Source organism: Bos indicus x Bos taurus, chromosome 10 (genome assembly GCF_003369695.1).
Source record: "Bos indicus x Bos taurus breed Angus x Brahman F1 hybrid chromosome 10, Bos_hybrid_MaternalHap_v2.0, whole genome shotgun sequence".
NCBI lineage: Eukaryota > Metazoa > Chordata > Mammalia > Artiodactyla > Bovidae > Bos > Bos indicus x Bos taurus.
The window spans coordinates 77,973,371-77,992,410 of record NC_040085.1 but is presented as its reverse complement, the minus strand read 5'-3'; the positions used below and the strand labels follow the sequence as shown (position 1 = coordinate 77,992,410).

Genomic DNA, 19,040 nt, shown 5'->3' with positions numbered 1-19,040 from the left:
GCTTTTGTCTTCCGCCTTCCCCAGGTAAGTTTTTCTATTCCTGGAGGCAAAGAAGAGGCATGGAGGAAGCAGAGGCCAGGGGGAATCATATTAAAGAGGGTGAATCCGTTTATCACTTACTGTCTGGATGGTATTTCTGCTCACATATCTGCTTCCTTTTACAGATTTGTACCCTACGGGACCCTGATTAATGTTAGCCAGTGAATAATGAAAGATAGTGGCAGACGTTGGAATTGGGGAGGAGGAAGGTACCCTTGTGGTTTAGGCTGATCCCATAAACAGAGAGACTTTTCTTCTTTGTCACAGACAGAGAGTGTTAATATGACAAAGAAGTGTCCACAATAGGGATCGAAAAACAAGGAAAATGAAAACATTTCTCCTCATACAAAGAACATGTCCAAAGCTTTTAAACCAGCCCTTAGAAACTGAGATTTCAGTGCTCGAGGACATGTGCTGTTTTCACAAGCTTTGTTTTGAAAAATCATGTCCCAGGATATTCCTTTGCTTTTGTGTAAGGCCTTTCGGCAAGGGTGCCTTGTGAAAATCTTAAGCCTCAAGATATGCTCATTAACTCACCATTCACTCCATGTCTGGTGTGCTGTTGTTCAGTTGCTAAGTCATGTCTGACTCTTAGCAACCCTGTGGATTTGCAGCACACCAGGTTTCCCTGTCCTCCACTATCTCCCAGAGTTTGCTCCAGTTCATGTCCATTGAGTTGGTGACACTGTCCAACCATCTCATCCTCTGCTGCCCTCTTTTTGCCTTTGGTCTTTCCCACCATCAGAGTCTTTTCCACTGTGCTGAGTCTTTGCATCAGGTGGCCAAAGTATTGGAGCTTCAGCTTCAGCAACAGTCCTTCCAATGACTATTCAGGGTTGATGTCCAGTATGAGACTGAGCTAAGTGTCCAGTTCTGATTCTAGGGATCTGCTGATTAACTAGTCCTGTGTGCTTTCCATAACCAATGAGTCTGGACTTTAGGGAGATGGATAGGCTGAACAAGAGTGGACACCTATTACCCGCCAACATGTGTATCAGAGTCCCCAAGAGCATCTTCAGGGTCCTTCCTGGAATGATTCCCTCATCCTTGCTTCTTTGTTTTCCTTTTCAGAGACAGAAGGACTATTTCCTAAACAGGAGCCTCTTTCCCTAGGTAGGGCAAGGCCCAGGTAGTGGTCTTTCTCTTTCCCTGTAGTCACAGCACCACTGATGGTTGTCATCTGATGTTTGGACCCTGAGGGCCAGTTGTTCAGGGATGAGAGAAGTTCACTTGACTCGTAGGCTCTCTGGATGCTTCAGTGATCCAGGGATGCAATCAGAGGAGCAGGGTTATTTCTCTACCAACACAGAACTAACAAATATTGCAAAAATCAAACTCGGCTCTGAATGGCTTTCAAGACATTAGTACCATTGAACTGAGGAGAATCATAAAACTTGGCCCAAGAAAACAGCCTGGTTGTAACCAAACCTCAGATTCTAAACCTCATATTCTTTCTGGAGCAGATTCAGCCACACCAGCAGGACAAGAGGGGCCAGTGGAGACTCACTTTAGTCTAACACTGGGTTTTTTTAAAAATGTTTCCACAGCCCAGAAAGGACCGGATGGGACAGTCATTCCCAATAACTACTGTGACTTCTGCTTGGGGGGCTCCAATATGAACAAGAAGAGTGGGAGGCCGGAGGAGCTGGTATCCTGTGCAGACTGTGGACGCTCTGGTGAGTGTGGCCCCTTCTCTCATCGTGTGCCCGTAGACCAGGACCTCTTCCACTCTCATTCCTCTGCCATCTTGTCGGGGACAGGAACTGAAGGGTGGGTCCAGAAGTGATGGTGGTGATTTTTCGAGTGCAAGGGGGATTTCTTTTTCCTTCTTGAGTCTTAAGAACTAAAATCTATGCTCTGGGATCCAGGGAAAAGGGAAAGAAGAAGGTGTGGGCTTGTGTCTGTCCGGCCTTTCCATGAGGTGGATATTTCTCGGTGTGTGTTGTTATGGACGACGGTGAGAGTGTGGAAACAGCCGGAGACAGAGGCAGTGTGCTTCCTTGTATCGGGTGATGTGCACGTCACAAAAAGACGTGTTTGTTCTGTGGAAGTGCCCGGGGCAAACCGGAAGAATGTGGAGACATGAATGTTGAGAGAGCTGCCACATCTAGAGTTGTGGGGGAATCAGAGACCCCTAGGCTTCTGGGTAGCAGCATAAATACCACCTCCATTGGCCACTCATCCCATTTTCTCATGTGGAAAACCAAAGAGAGCCTGGAAGATCAAGGAGGCAAAAGGGCAGGTGTTCTTAGGACTCTTCTGGAGTAGGCTTGGGATGTTTTGAATTTTCATCTTTAATCTATTCAAAGACTAAACCTGGTTTTGTTCTTTCGTCCTTAAAATGAGTTCAGTCTTCAGGCTTTTGTTTTGCTGTTTCATGTTGGATCATGGTTGGCTTTTCATATTGTTTTGTGTTGTAATGAGGCTCAAGTGCAAGGCAGGGAGGAAAGCTTCAGACTCATCTTTAGTCTCATCATCTGCTGACTAGTAGGTGAAATTCAGTTCTGCTGGATGGTTGGTTCCAGCAGCTGGGAGTCATGGCTCCTTCCCACCTTTCTACACAGCATCTGTTCAACTCCTAGTCCTGAGAGAGGGCCTGGGATGACCACACCTGGCTTTACTATAGCAGCTCAATTCTTCCCTGGCTCTGTCCGCAGACTGTAGCTTTTAGTCCTTTAATATTTGGTTTTGGATTGTTTAAGGTTTAAGACGGCAAATCAATAACTAGAAAAGCATTGTGGTTTCTACTGCACACAACCCCCCACATTTAATGCTTAAGGACCCTGACAGGGTGGCCCATCTGTGCAATTCTGTCAGTTCCTTTACTTGCCAAATGTGATACCTAATGTTGAACTTTTTATTCTACTGGTGCCAGCTTAGACGAGGGGGCCCATGTGATAGTGGACTCTGGGATTTAGACACTCGAAAACGAAGCAAACTCAGAAAGAAAACGAAGCAAATGAAATTCAGTTCAGCATTTTTAAAGAGAAAGCCATCAGGCAAAATCTCTACCACCAGAAGCAGAGTTACTTGGTGGCAAGATATTCTAGTCAGAATTGTATGGACTGCTGTGGGTTGAAGATGGGTTAGAGAGGGCAGCTTCAGAATTCTCAGTGAAAACTGCTGAGATGTCCCCTCTTCCTTTCCTACAAAAGATGGGGTACTTGAATGTGATCCGAGGGGGACCAGAAGTGGGGAGCTGGTTTTTCCTGTCCAAAGCCTCTCTCTCCCACAGCCTTAACTCGCTTATTCTTCCCAGGATCTGTCTGCTATGTCACCCAGGGGGCCGTTTTATACCAGCCTAGGTGTTCTCGTTGCATTTGCCAAGAATTAGTTTTGGTGGATAATTTAGTCTAGGTCTGACTCTGATGTTCCTGAAATAGTTGACACCTGGGGAATAAACAGGTGGCATTAGCCCATGGGATATGCTTTGTGAAGGCAGGTGGGTGAATACTTCTCTAGGGCCTCCCTGGAGTCCTTCCAAGGAAGAGTGTGGAGCTTGGGAAAGCCGTCTTTTCCTTCCCATCTACTCCACTACCTACTTCTCCTGGGAGAAAAAATGAGATTCCTGAAACTGACACTGTAAGTGGAACCTTGTGACCTCAATAGGGGGCAGTCCTGGGGCCGATTTAGAACGTGAAAGAGTTTGTACCCAAGTTTTATAGATTTCAGGATACTGTCTTTTATTCAGCTTTGCCACCCCTAGTTCCCACTTTCTGAGTGCTCTGAGTTAGACTGAACAACCCCAGACTTTGTGGAGTAACTTAGACCTGGGCGTGTTTAAGACCTGGAGCGTGCGTTCACGTGCCTGCATGCCTGTGTGCACACATGCGTGATTGTGAGTGTGCATGTGTGTGGGTGCAGCACACAGACATGTCCTCCAGGGGTAAACAAAGCAAGAGGCTCTTTGAATACCTACCACTTATCAGACTTTCCAACTTCTTTTTGCTTTCAGTGCAAATGAACTACATGTTGTAAGGGCAGAATTGAAAGGGCTTGGGAAGAATGGGATTAGAAACGGGTAAAAATAAAAATAAAACGGATGGAGGCTTAACCACCTTGACCGGGTTATCTGACAGTAATACCTTTGTAAAGCTGACTGTCAAAATGAAGGACAAACATTGTGCAAAGAACCGCCAGCTGAAAACACCAAAGAAATACCAACCAGGCTTAAAAACCACCAAGAAAACTCATTGTCTGGGGCGGGTGGAGCGAGCGTGCATGTGAATGTGTGCCTTCCGAAGAGAAGAAAGAAAAAGATCGTGGTTGAATCTGGCGCTGTCAGAGCTGCGGACAAATATATTGTAGTAGAGACAATGCCTTTCTGGGGAGGGGAAAACCCTTTTCCTTGGAGATGTTGGCTTTGTCCTCTTACCCCAAACACCTGTCACCAGGTGATGCTCCCAGTTAATGCCTTTGGTGTGGAATGATGTATGGTCTTGCTATTAAGAATAACACTGTAATAATGTAATAAGAATATTAATAATGCTGTCTGTTGCTTAACCCATGTGCTGATATATTCATCATACATGTCAGCTCATTTGGGAGGAGAAGGCAGGAAGGAGAAGGAGGCAGCGGCCGCGGCACGCACCACGGAGGACTTATTCGGTTCCACGTCAGAAAGTGACACCTCAACTTTCCACGGCTTTGACGAGGACGATTTGGAAGAGCCTCGCTCCTGCCGAGGACGTCGCAGTGGCCGGGGTTCGCCCACAGCTGATAAAAAGGGCAGTTGCTAAACGCATGGGACAGACTCTCTGGGCAATTAGCCATCACCCTGTGACTTTGGTCATTGTTCTGGTTCTGATGTATTTTTTTTTAAGTGAAAGACAGTTTAGGTTTTCCCTTCATCCTGGCTTATTCCTTTCACCTTCCACACGTTCCTCCCCTCCTTTCCCTCTGTTTAGGGTACGCACAGCAGAAGCACAAACTACTGAAAGGAAGCAGAACAAAGAGCAGAATTAACAGTCCTTCAGAGAGATGGCATTGTGATGTACTATTTATTTTCCATAGATATGGGAAGTTAGGTGGATTAGCTCTTTTTTTTTGGGGGGGAAGAGAATCTTTTTGACATGAGCAGAGTTGATTTCCTCAGTTTCCCTATTTATTGGCAAAATGAAGAGAGGAGGAACATTGGGTTTGGAAACAAAGAACCAATAATGTTAAAAAAAATGATTATTTATATATTCTAGCTAATATTAGTAGACCTCCTTTTTTTGAGACAGAGAGGGAGAGAGAAGGGAAATCAAATAAATGAAAGTAATATTCCATGTAGAAGAAAGCCTCTGTGGGGGAGGATTGATCCAAGGCGACCTCATCAGGAGGAGGTCCTCGGTCGGAGAGGGTGGCGCCATCTGTACCCCATGGAGTCGGCGGCTCCCCACAGCAGACCCCTCCCTACTTCTCCTCCTCGACCTTCCCATCTTCCTCCCTGCTTGCAAGAACGTGTCAGCAGCTCCCGGGAAGCCGGGCCGCCCATATGTGGCCTCCGTCCAGTGCCTGGGCCTCAACCAGCGGTGCCTGCGGGATCCTCTTCCTCCATCAGCAGAGCTGCTGTTTTGTTGTTGCTGGTTTTTTCCTCGCCTTCCTCCTGGCAAAGAGCGATTCCCAAACTCAGGAATGGACTCTGAGCAGAAAGTCATGGACTCAGCAGTGACAAAACCACCTGAGGCTGTGCTCATGGAAGAAAGAACGTTACCTCACCGTAGAGTTCCCTCTCCCCTCGCCCCTGTCTAAAAACATATAAATACCCATTGGATGATCGAGTCTCCCATATTTCTTCTGTTTTTTATAGTGCCCTCCAGGCACTTTGTTTTATGTTTCCAATAGCACCTCCTGAAATAAACCAAAGCAACACTTGCTCAAGGCCCCTGGGGTGATGAAGACCATCCACCTCGTTGCCAGTCCCAAGGATAACAGCTGTGCGGTCCTTGTCCAAAGGTATGTCCTGGCTGACTTGTCTTATAATGAGGGAATACCATCCTAGTTGTTTTGTTTTGTGTTTTTTCCTTCTTTCTTTTTTTCCTTTCCCCTCTTCTAACTTGTCTTTTGTTTTTCTGGGTTTGGACCCCCTTACTCATGTGGGAGTGGCCCCTGGAGCATCTTTATACCCAGCCATCTACTGTCTGTGTGTGCATGCATACTTATGTGGGCCCGGGCCCAGGTGTGGGATATGAGTCTTGTTTGGACCCTAGGGGGCTCCATGTGGAGAATGGGGGGTTTCAACTGCAAGAGAAATGGCTGGGGGAGTGCTTAGCTAACTGCCTCCTTTGGCTACACCTGGAAGCAGAACCCAGGGAACTGAGGTTGGAGTTGGCTGTTGTCCTGGGGTAGGAGTGAGGGGACTGCATGTCTAGGGTGGAATTCTTTGCTCTAGGTGCCAATTAAAAGAAGATCTCTGATTAGGTACAACATTTAACCCAGTTGATGTGAAGATTCTGAATTCCCCCCTAAGCGTGGTCAGGGTCTCCGGCCTTCATGAAAGTGTAGGTGCAGAGACGTAGGCACTGCCCCTTGGCTTGGGTTGGGAGACCTAAGAGGCCACCCAGGCAATAGGCTGTAAGTGTCTGGGAGGATCTGCTTTGACAATCCAGCCTTTGCAGAGCCTCATGAATTAGACCTCTCATTAAACTAATATACCAACCCAACAGAAGCAAGGACCAAGCAAAGAAACCCACAAATGGACTCTTTATGCTTCCCTTTCTGGTAGCCTGAGACAGAAAGGGCTTCCACTTTTCTCCTGCTTTAAATATGTAAGTGCTTTCCTGGGCGTTTGTGCTCAGTTGTGAGAGAATGAGGGTAACTACCTCACCCACTTGGGAGATGGTCTGCCTGATCTGTATGTGGCCCTGTTCTTAGAAAATATGGCATAAACCTCCAACGTTGTAATATTCCTGCATGCTCACATGGGAAAAAGCCAATGTAGCTGGTTACCGTTGATTTCTGCTGAGGGGCTTGCAACCTGCTCTTGCTGTCATTCTTTACCCCTTAACTTCATCTGTTCTGTTACTTTGACTTGGGCATTGGATTCATAGACTTACAACTTGCTCCCACTGGTAAAATGGAAGCTTCTACACTAATAAAAATGTATCCAACCAATCTATATGGTCATTTGAAATCTTGTAGTTGCTTGTAGTCCTGAAATTCTCAGTGACAGCTTGACTTTGAACTTGAAATTTAAAAAAATGCATATAATCAAAGCAAATTATGAAAGTTCATCTAATTTCAGAGTCTAGCTTGGGGTTCTGAAGGGGAGCCACGAATGAACTGTCTAAACAAACTCCCATGCAAAGATTTATCTGAGGATGGCTATTGCTCACCTATTTTAGTTTTACTGGCATAACTTGATCTTCAGTGTCTCTTGTTTAGGGTGGTAGATGTTCTCATCTTTCTTAGTTGGTGTAGCAAAGGTGAATGTAACCATGCCTCTTAGCATTACTTGAGTACCTTATCTTGCTTATAGTATCAGAATTTACAATCTTTAAAAAAAAAACAAAAAAAAAAACAGGAAAAGAACTGGAAGGGACTTTGAAGATGATCAGGTTCAAGTTCTTCACTTTTCACTGGGAAAGATCAACCCAGAGAGACTGAGTTACTTTCGAGAGAAGGAAATGGACATTGCTGGGAGGCAGATGTCTTAAGGGGAACGAAGAAAACTCTAAAAGGGAGCTTAGGAGGAGGAAGCTGGCTGTCCTGGCTTTCCAAGTGCCTTGATGGTCGATGTTATAGTTTATTCTCCTTTCTTTATATAGCAATGGTAAACCATTTATATGCCAGGCCTTGTTCTGTTTTCCCTGGAACTGTTCATTTAATCCTCTTGACTACCTGTAAGGTAGGTGCTTGTATTACCCACAGTTTACAGATGAGGAAACTGAACAGTAGTAATTAAGGAAGGTACTTGAAGTCCTAGAGCTAATAAGGAGCCAGATTTTGATCCTTGGCAACCTGACTCCAGCACTTATACTATTTACTTTTAATACTATTCTGCATTGCTCCTTGCATGTGCCATATATGGACTGTAAGTATATATAGATATATCTCTCTTCCTTTTTCTCAGGTCCACCTGAGAACTTTAAAAGGTAATCAGTCTTATTAAAAGGAATTTCAAAACTGAAGAGTAAGCAGTTAGATCCCCCAAAGATAATTCCAATTAAAATTCTGTGCACAGCTTTATAGAGAGCTCATCTTCTAAACTACCATTTCTAGACATTCCCTCCTGATGCCTATTAGGGACAAAGATCTACTTTCTTGCAACCTCAGAAACTGCAAGAGTTGTGTGAGTAGTCAGCATATCTATTGTTTTGTTGTTGCTTTTGTTAAGTATCGATACTCAAATATTAGTACAAAATAAATTAGAATCAATAGGATGAAAACGGTCTGATTAGTTTTCTCTGTCCTCAGCTCAGTAAAGCGTCACCCCAAATCCTTCAGAAATGTCACCTAATTTTCTGAATCCTAGCCCAAAGATAGGAGAATCAAAGATAGTAGAACCTTCTAAATTTGTTGCAACATACAAAACCCCTGGGGGGAACTCTTTCTGTAAAGGTGATTATCATTGCTGTCTACCTGTTGTTTTTTCCTACCTAGGACAGTCTAATCCTTTACATCTGTTACTGAGACTATGTAGAGAGCAGACCCTCTAATCACTATTAACACTGGGAGTGAGAAATTTGCATTTAATTTTTTTAAAGGTACTTTAAAGTCACTAATGCGATTTGCTACTGGTATTTTAGAGAGAAAGACTTAATAAAAACATGACGTTCACATCAATAGTATCCCTTTAAGTCTTCCTGCTTACCTTGCATCTCTCTTTGCACCTAATGGGCTGCAGCCTGGTATTGCCTTTATATAGCACTTGAGGGAACACAAGATTATTACTCAGGGAGAGAACTAAAGGCTGTTTGGAGGTTCTCACTTCATGGTGGAATAAAATTAATTAATATTATCCCAATATGCCTCCTGTTATGTCTGATGAATATCATCTTGAACTTGTACTTAAAGTTTGAGCAGACTCGTGTGTTAGGAATTTTTCTATGGGGGATTTTGTTGACTCTTCTGGAAGTGAAGTTACTTGTGCCATGTATTTTCTGAGTGAGGCATTTTTTGAGTAGAAGCCTAGAGTAGAAAAGTCTGAACTTAATCCCTTTGTGAGTTTGTTTCCATGAATCTCTGCCATGGTTTCTCTATCCCTAGAATATGGACATTCCTTGTGTGTGTTACATGTTCAGTCATGTCTGACTCTTTGCAATCCCATGGACTGTAGCCTGCCAGGCTCCTCTGTCCATGGAATTCACCAGGAATGAATACTGGAGTATTCTCCAGGCAGAAATACTGGAGTGGGTAGCCATTCCCTTCTCCAGGGGATCTTCCAAACCCAGGAATCGAATCCAAGTCTCCCACGTTGCGGACAGATTCTTTACCATCTGAGCCACCATGGAAGGCCTCGACATTCCTTACCCTATCACAATACATAATCAACATTACCTAACCATGATTCTTCAGACAACCCCGTGAGATAAAATAGATTTTCTTTATACCCATTTTGCTGATGAGGAAACTAAGGTTTGATCAGGTTAAATGACTGGTCTGAAGTTCCAGGGTCAGTAGGTGGTGTCTGGGTCTCTCTTGAGTAGGATCAGTCAAGGGCTTTAAGGTCTTTCACTCAAGACCTCACTGGATTGAAAGGAGGCATCTGATGCTGTAAAAACCAAACCAAATCAACCCAACCCAACCCAAACTGAACTCCTAAATCCCAGCCTATTATCCCCTTAGAATCCTGTTGAGAGGTGGCAGTGTCTAAGTTTTCATGAACTTCCCCAAAGAACTGAGGTTGACTGATGGTCAGTGTGATTGCTGGTGGTGACATTGGAGTGGAGTAGGTGGAGGCGTGAGGTGGCAGGGAGTGAAGACCTCAGACTCTGTTTTGGTCACATACCCAAGTACTTCTAACACTGAAACACTGAATTATACGATTCTGTTGTGCTTAATAAAAGTGATTTCTGACCATTTACTCAAAATAGGAAAAACCATATAGGGAAAATCGTTCAACTTGATTGATTTATAAAATAGCTGAGAATGACAGAAGATCCTTGTCAGAATGAAATTATTGGCTAAAAAGCATTTGCAATTAGGTTTTCAAAGTGTTTTAACACTGGCCCTTGGCCAATAACTGACTTAAATTTTTTTTTAAGTTTTGAAATAGTTTTCATACTTAAAAACTTGCACAAATTATACAAAGATTTTCCATATACTCTTCACCCAGATTCTTCAATTAACTGCAGTACAATGATCATAACCAAGGAATCCACATTGATGCAGAACTACAATCTACAGACTCTATTCATGATTGATTTACTCCATTATGAGTGACTCAGAAATTTTGCCTTTAAGCTGAGGTTTAAACTAGTATGTTTGTAGAGTATAATATTTTCATTCATTTAGTGGCTAGGGACTGAGTAATAGCAGCTCAGCCTTGTGAAGGATAGGATGAAATTAAACACAGGGTCAGTGGATTTATTTGGAATCTAGCTGGGCAAACTAGATATTAGTAAGTAGTTAAAAACATATAAGAGTTTCATGGGATGGTATGTGAGTATTTTTGCTGTGGATCACAGTAGTCAGGGAGATTTTCTTGGAGGAAGTCATCCAGATCAACAAAGAGCTGTAGCTTGACTATTGCTATTTAATCTGTAGGCAAGGGTGTCTATTGTGAGAGAGAATGAAGATAGTGCTGGATAAAAAGCAAAACTGGGAATCACAGCCTGAAATGTAAAATGGCAAAAGTCACAGTATTTTTAAAAAGTGCTTAAGTATTGTTCTTTAGCATTTTGTCCATGTCCTTAGCATTAGTGCTTATCAAAACATATTGTGATTTTTTTGGTAGTCTTTCTCATCAAACAGATGGTGTGTTTCCTTGAGGGCAAAATGATGTCATGCATGTCCCTCGGACAGTACCCGACACCATTGTGCCATAATTGTTTGTTGAGATAAACAGAACTGAGCAACGTTTCTGAGCTAATTAGTGGAAGGATTTAGCGTCTCCTTCTATACACAGTGGATGCTCAAGAAATTTTCTTGGCAGAAAAGTTGAAGCCATAGCGGGACACAGCATTAAGGTCAAGTGAAGGAGGTAAATGAGAGCCAGAGGCAGTGGTGGGGGGTGGGGAGGGAGAGAGAATGAGGACATGAAGATGGGGTGAGGGGCAAGTAGGAGATCTGTGGAGTGATGGAAAGTAAGTCTCCTTAAGGCGGCTGAGAGCAGAAGACTGAGATGTAAGAGGACATTCCCAGTGGCCCACACTTGGCCCAGAAAGAGAAAATGGATGTAGGAGCAAAAAGTTGAGAAGCAGCCAACTACTTTCTAGGTGGCTTAATTAGGGTAGAAGAAGAATGTGTGTGTGAGTATGTTTGTGTGTGTGTGTTGGGGGGGTCAAAGGTAGAAATTTGAGGAAATGGAAAGGATGTGGGGTATGGTTATGAGACAGACTCACCAAGCAAGCAATGAAACAAGGCTGGGTGGGTGGGGATCTGGGCCACTGGGGGAGGGACTGGAAGACTCCTGGCAGAGGGTGAAAGTCTGATGGATGCCCAACTTGGCAAGCGCTCTCTGGGGGCTCTGGAGAGAGGCCAGCTGGTTCTGTTGCTGGAGTGAAGGGGCTGGAGGAGATGGAACAGTGAAGAGATGAGCACAGGGGAGAGTGAGGAGGGGAGCCTGGGAAGGGACAGCACAGAAGCAGATCTGAGAAGGGGACAGTGGGATGGGATGGGATGCAGAGGAAAGATTCAGGAACAGGGGTGTAGGGAGGGCTTGGCGGCAGGTGGAAATGAGGCCCTTCTCAATCTCCCTTTAAAAGCATTGGTGGATGGATAGAGTCCTGGCTTTGGAAGTGCATCAAATCCAGTCCTGTACCCCTGACCAGTGATGCCTTGGGTACCAGAAGCGATGGGGGATGGGAAGGGGAGGTAAAACCTGGAAGAGGCTGAGCAGCTCATTTGGTTTTTTGGGTTTTTTTTTTTTTTTAGCTCATTAGATTTTGAACTTTGTTCCCTGCTGGCTTGGCCGCTTTACAGTTGAACCCTCCCCTCTCCTCCTCTCACCAGTCAGAGTGAGCTGGACACCATGGGGAGACCCATCTCTGCCCTCAGGAACTGCTTCTTGGGGTGAAATGTGATAGTTCTTGGTTTTATTGCTTATTCCTTTGTGCCGACTACTCCATTCCAAAGACCAAAATAACCTGGCAGACTTCATCTCAGCTAGAAGCAAAATCCTTGCCCGGCTGGTTTCCATCCAGGCTAAAGGGACCCACCTGGTTTGAACTGCCGCTATGTTCCAAGGCTGACTCCGGGGATCACTGGGCTAGTTGAGGACTGGAACAGATATCTTGGCTTGATTTTCTCTCTGAGTAATTCTGACACCCTGGGGCAGGATTGGGGGATGAGAGCGTGCGAATGAAGCAGTGTCTTTTTCGCCTTAGACCAAATGGGGCACCGGTTCGGCTTTGCTGTGACTACTACTGGTCCTGTAGCATAGATAATACTCATTTCCATTTAAGTGACAGGTGACAGATTCTATCATAATGGTCCTTCTGGAGTATTTCAACAGGGAAAAGACTGTTTCATTTCTAAGTAGAGGAGAAAAAAGTAAAGTGAAAGTGAAGTCGCTCAGTCATGTCCGACTCTTTGCAACCCCGTGGACTGTAGCCTACCAGGCTCCTCCGTTCATGGGATTCTCCAGGCAAGGATATTTTATGGAGTGGGTTGCCATTTCCTTCTCCAGGGATCTTCCCGACCCAGGGATTGAACCCGGGTCTCCCGCATTGCTAGCAGACGCTTTACTGTCTGAGCCACATTTTGCTAATACCCAGTTTTGCCTGCTACGCCACCTAGGGATTAAAAATCCAGCCACGCCCTCTGTTTCTCGTGTCATTCTGTTGTCCAGGAGCAGCTGATCTCTCCTATTCCTGGCTGATGTTGAGCTGCTGGTGTTGAATGAAGGCACGAGAGACAGCTATCTGGTGCTCGTTGTGCATAGCGTGGCCTCATTCGTGTGGCAAATTGTTAGTTGTTTCCGTCCAGCCGCCCCCCACCCCCCCCCGCCCCGATTCATTTCATTTCCACCACTTCCTTAAGTTGAAATCTTTCTTTTTTAGGCAGTTGTCCTATGCTGTTGTTTTTTGTTTTATCTTTCATTGCCTTTCCCTCTGCAGTCAACGCTCTGACCTGGAGACTCCGGCATCCTTCAAGCAAGCCGTGAAGAAGGTGGAGAGAAGCCATGAGAATCAGCACCTCCTCTTCCTCTTCCTCCTCCTCCTCCTCCTCTTCCCTTGCCTGGCCCCCTCCTGCGCATGCGTTTCCGCCAACACAGGAGCCTGGATTGTGGACAAGCCTCCAGCGCAACTCAGCTCGGCTCAGAGAAGTCTCGGGAATGGCTTCACTTTGTGCAATAAGAAGACTTTTTTTTTTTTTTTTAATTCTCCATTACATTTTTTTTTTTTTTTAAGTGTCTGTGAGAAAATATCCAGGTCAGACTGGAATCGCTCTACCGTAGAAAGAACTGAACACAAACAGACTTACAGGGGAAAAAAAAGAGTTAACTATTTTATTTATTTCAATATTTAAAAGAAAAGGTGCTGATCTGGCACAGTATTTTTGTTTAAAGTACCTTCAACTTTAAAAGTTAAAAGCAATTTTTGTGAAGACATGAAAATCAATAGAGGACTTACTGTAAAATAAAGACTGAATATTAACTCTAAGGAAAAATACCCCGCATTTTTAATAAGAGAATAAAGATCAACTCTGCTCTCTCAGGCTTTTTAAAAAGCCATTCATGTATGTTCTTTAGGTATTTTTATTTCTGCAAGTTGGAAGTGGTAAGTGAGGAGTGATCAGTTTTTTTTTTTCCTTCTTCAAAAGTCTATTGAAAGTGTTTGATTATGTGTTAAGACTTGACTGAAATAAATTAGCCACAAGGGCTATCAGCAGTCTCTCCGCTCCCCCCTAAAACAGTCAAACAAACAAACTCTCCCCTCACCCCAGGCAAGCCCCATTTATCTGATGTCAAGAAGCAGCCTGCCTCCTGGTTATCGTGTCTGATGAGGCCTAGTTCTGAAAGGAATTCCATCTAGCGATTAAATATATCTCTGCAAGTTCAACAGATTTAAACACAGACAGCTTTGTTTAAAATAACCCAGTGAAGAAAGAGAAAGAGGAGGAAAAAAAGAGAACAAAAAATAAGCATTTGCTGGGATGATATTGAGTCCATTCCCTGACAACTCCTAGAGGAGACTTGCAAAGGGAGCCTTCTGCTGATCTGGCTTCTAGATGTCCCCAAGGGTGAGGAAGGCCAGCCTGACGGATGGAAAGCTCACATGTTCAGTTGCTGATGGGGAGAAAGGCGGGTGAACGGTCCTTTTATGGCCATGTTAGTGGACGTGAATGTGACCTATGAAACACATTCAACATTGTGTCTGCAGCCTAGGGAAGGAGCTGCGGTGACTGGCTGGGCCACTGGACTTTGCTCCCGGTCTTATACATTCAGCCTCTTGAGTTTCCCTCACTGCTAAGCAGAGTCATAATAATCAATGTACCGTCTAACACTGGATATTCCTCTCAGGAAAAGTCTTGGGTGACAGTGTTAGTGGGATGGTTCCGAGCCCGAGAATATCTCTTTTACCTTAGCGAGGGGAGTTGGAGGGGCACAGAATTCTTGCCAGTCCGTTCAAGGCCAGTCCCTGGGGGAGATCACCAAGAGTATCTTTTTCTTTTCTTTTTTTTTTTTTTTTATCATTTTGTTCTTTCTGTGACATTTTCTGATAGAAAATGTCATTTATCAAAATGATAATTATAATAATAATCCACTTTCCAACCATCTCCCACAAGTTATAACATGCGTAGAATTGTGATAAAGTTTTGCATAATGTAGGGTTTGTATCAAGTTTGTGTAAGTTTCGGTTAAAATAAAAGTCTGTTTCCAATGCTCCTATAGCATCTCTGTAAATGTTGCTTTTCCATCCTCATCCTCCATGAGTTCAACTTTCACACTGGCCTATAGTAGGGGCTCCTGAAAGGATTCTGCCCATTCTCATGCCCAGGGTCTGTTGAGCCCCATTGTTTTGTTTAGAAGCACAGTCCAGAACAGAGGCTGCCGCTGGCTTGGCTGACAGATGGTGACTTGGAAAGTGAACAATGTCCAGGGTTGGTACCAGCATCCGAGCTTTGAGTCCAGAGCTGCTGTTACCCACCCACCATCACCACAGCCACTGCCACCCTCTCCATGGCCAAAATGGAGCTATGGAGAGCTTGGTTATGTGTACTGACTTAAGATACCCATCCAGTGTTGCTGTCACACCCTGTGCTAAGATAGTTTTGCACAATAATGCACGATGTAGTATGTGCTTGGCAAAAGCTGAGAGGTTAATGCTTCCACTTCTTGGAAGGTAGTGGTGTAGCCTCCCCAAGCTGCCAGTTGGCACAGCTGTAAACCTGCCCCCCACCCAAGATAAGTATCTCCTTGAGTGTGAAGGTGGACACTTCTCTGATGGGTCCTCTAGGTCAGAGTGAAGCAGGCCAGCCTCTCAGGCCAGGTTTGCCCCCTGAGCGTTGCCAGCTCACACACAGGCCAGATGGAGATGGAACAGGACACTATGACGCTGCCGTTAGCACGTTCCATCTTCCTTTAGACATTATGGATTTTATACATTTCTCTAGCAGTAAAAAGGATATTCCCCCCGATATACCCTCCTTAGGGTTTTCTTCTTTTTGCTGTGGGTGAAATATACATGATATTTACCACTTTAACTTTTTGAAGTGTGTGGTCAGTAGCACTAACTACACTCACATTGTTGTGCAACCATCCCCACCATCCATCTCCAGAACTTTTTCGTCTTTTTCAACTGAAGCTCTATATCCATTAAACACTGTCCATTTCCCCCTCCCCAGCTCCTGTCAATCACCATTCTACTTTCTGTCTCTATGAATTCGATTATTTGAGGTACCTCATCTAAGTACAATCATACAGTATTTGTCCTTTTTGCCAGACTTGTTTCTCTTAGCATATCTTCAAAGTTCATTCATGTTGTAACATGTCAAAATTCATTCCTTTTTTCAGATTGAATACCATTCCATTGCATGTATATATTACATTTTCTTTATCTGTTCATCTGTTTATAGATACTTGAAGTAGAAGTTTTGATCATTTATTACACACTACCCACTTCCTGTGTGTGCATGCTAAGTCCCTTCAGTTGTGTTCGACTCTTTGAGACCCCATGGACTGTAGCCCGCCGGGCTCCCCTGCCCATGGGATTCTCCAGGCAAGAATACTGGAGTGGGTTGCCATGCCCTCTCCAGGGGATCTTCCCAACCCAGCAATCGAACCTGCATCTCTTATGTCTCCTGCATTGGCAGGCAGGTTCTTTCCCATTAATGCTCCTGGGAAGCCCACCCACTTCCTACAGTGACTCAGATTTGAGATGCCTAAATTCAGAGGTTACCTAGGGATTTAAATATCTTCTTAGGAGGGAAGTGATTGCACCTGAAATTCTTCTACTTTGTACCCTGGAAGAGGGTACTTTACCTCCGAAGGGCAAATACTTTCTACCTAAAATGTGTTTTGTGCTAGTGCTCAATCGCTTCAGCCATGTCCTACTCTTTGTGAACCCTCAACTTTAGCCCACCAGGTTTCTCTGTCCATGGGATTTTCCAGGCAAGATTACTGGGGTGGGTTGCCATTTCCTTCTCCAGGGGATCTTCCTAACCCAGAGATCAAACCTACGTCTCTCTTGTCTCCTGATGGGCAGGCAGATTCTTTACCGCTAGCCCCACCTGGGAAGCCCATATAAAGTGTGTTTTACTTCATGACTAAGGCTTTCTCTGTAGAAACTGTCTTTGGGATGCTCGTAGGGACAAGATGTCTAGCATGGAGCTGTAAATAAGGACAGAGGAGACCCCGCAGAATCTAATGTCTCTAATGGCAAGTCATGATGCAGAGATTGCCTTTTCTAAATGTCTGACGGTTTGTTATTGGCAAAGTATGCGTATGCTTTCAGTCTGTTGGTGGTCACTGACCAGGAGGTTGGGGGAATGTGTACATGTGAGCCAGAGAATGAGAAAAAGAAGTCATTTCTCCTCATCCATTTGGAAATATTGAGTTGACCTAAAAATTTGTTGGGGTTTTTCTGTAAGATGTTTTGGAAAAAGTTGAACAAGCATTTTTGCCAACGCACTATATTAATTTGTCTGAAGAGTTAGCTCTGGGTTTGAATTCAGATGCCTACAGGGCACGTATCTTTAATGAGTAAAACAGGCCAAGGATGAGAAAATGAACAGTGCCAGGGAGACAGGGAGCAGCCTTTATGCTCAGCTTTGGGCACAGGGGGGATAACAGAGAGGGTTGGCGGTGGGTATGGAGAGCCAGAAAGCTCCTGAGAGCACCTGTGCCCTAAATGAGGCAGCTCCCACAGCTCAAGGTGGTGCTGCCTGCAAGAACATGATCCCAGGGTACCCATGTCCTCTGGTTTTTCAAGAGGGGCCAAAATTTTTAAATATTTGGGAGATCTCCCTATTTTAAAATGTTTAATGTAAATTAAAAACACTGAAGAACCACTTTGTGTGGAGGAAATCAAATGTGAGCATGTAGCAGATACCCTTTGAAGGCTGTGGGGTAGCTTGCCAAGGGCTACCAGGTGGTGAGAGTTGAAGAAGTTGAGGTTAGGTTGCCTGGACCAAACTCCATCACGACAGCAGATCCTTAACTTAGCCTGTGAGTGCGTCTGGTGGTATCCTGACTTAGACCTGTTACATTCTGGGAACGGTTGTTTGGTGGCCCTCTGGATAGAGCTAGGTCATTATTCATCATGTGTTAGGAATTCAGGATGTGGTTCCATGAAAAAATGTTCCCCCATCCAACCCTCTGAAAGATCTCCTGTTTAAAACTCTGGGCACAGTTGTCAGTTTAAAGATATGTTTTTTATTTCACATTATTATTGATGATGAGTTATCTGTTATATCACATTCCTTTTATCCTTTTTTTTCTAAGAACTTCAAATTATCCCATATGATTAGAACTGAATTCACTTTATTGTATCCCCAAACCAGCAAATTCACAACTTCTTTTGATTTAAATAAAACATATTTATACATATATGATATCTTACAAAATTTCTTCTGAAATAAGTTACATATGAGATTCCCTGGTGGCTCAGACAGTAAAGGGTTTGCCTGCAATGTGGGAGACCCAGGTTCGATCCCTGGGTCGGAAAGATCCCCTGGAGAAGGAAATGGCAGCCCACTCCAGTATTCTTGCCTGGAAAATCCCATGGATGGAAGAACCTGGCAGGCTACAGTCTATGGGGTTGCAAAGAGTTGGACATGACTGAAATGACTTCATATCATATATCATGAGATGTAAAATACTTTTAAATTTAAATAACAAAAATTCTGGAGGGATATATATATTATGTATAATTATATTGTATTATATAATGTATATTGATACTATATTATATTTATATGAAGGGGGCAGCAGAAGATGAGATGGTTAGATAGCATCACCGACTCAATGGACATGAATTTGAGCAAATTCCAGGAGATAGTAGAGAACAGAGGAGCCTGGCATGCTGCAGTTCATGGGGTCGCAAAGAGTTGCATTCAACTCAGAGACTGAAAAACAACAACAACATATTAAGTGTATTTTATATATTATTATTATCATTCTAGAATTTTTATTTAGATTTCTCTTGTATTTTATATCTTTTATGTATCTTATTTCAGAGGACACTTTGTAAGAGAGTCAAACTAGATTTTATGCAAAGTGAAAGTGAAGAAATTGTGTTAGTTGCTCAGTGGTGTCCTACGCTCTGCGACCCCATGGACTGTCTAGCTCACCAGGCTCCCCTGTCCATGGGATTCTCCAGGCAAAAATACTAGAGCGGGTTGCCAATCCCTTCTCCAGGGCATCTTCCTGACCCAGGGATCAAACCCAGGTCTCCCGCATTGCAGGCAGA

General features: G+C 44.1%; 1 protein-coding gene and 1 long non-coding RNA gene across 4 annotated transcripts in view; one reads left to right on the top strand and one right to left on the bottom strand.

The window, feature by feature from the left end:
• The window catches only part of DPF3 (double PHD fingers 3), a 283,863-nt gene that overhangs the window by 217,575 nt on the left and 47,248 nt on the right, over positions 1-19,040 (top strand). Inside the window, exons 8-10 of one of the 3 annotated variants that reach the window (XR_003512825.1) lie at positions 1,587-1,715; positions 4,576-5,979; positions 13,245-15,019. Coding sequence is in view for 2 of the 3 variants with exons in the window: in XM_027552334.1 (XP_027408135.1) it covers positions 1,587-1,715; positions 13,245-13,291 (176 nt within the window). In the remaining variant the exon portion in view is untranslated. Of the gene's footprint in view, positions 1-1,586; positions 1,716-4,575; positions 5,980-13,244; positions 15,020-19,040 lie in introns of those variants that run through there. The other 2 variants (XM_027552334.1, XM_027552333.1) reach the window with 2 other exon arrangements.
• LOC113899071 lies at positions 5,618-13,339 on the bottom strand. Its single transcript, XR_003512826.1, has 3 exons — positions 13,258-13,339; positions 12,345-12,659; positions 5,618-5,629 (listed from the first exon to the last, which is right to left on the bottom strand). It is a non-coding gene; the product is annotated as an uncharacterized LOC113899071 (long non-coding RNA).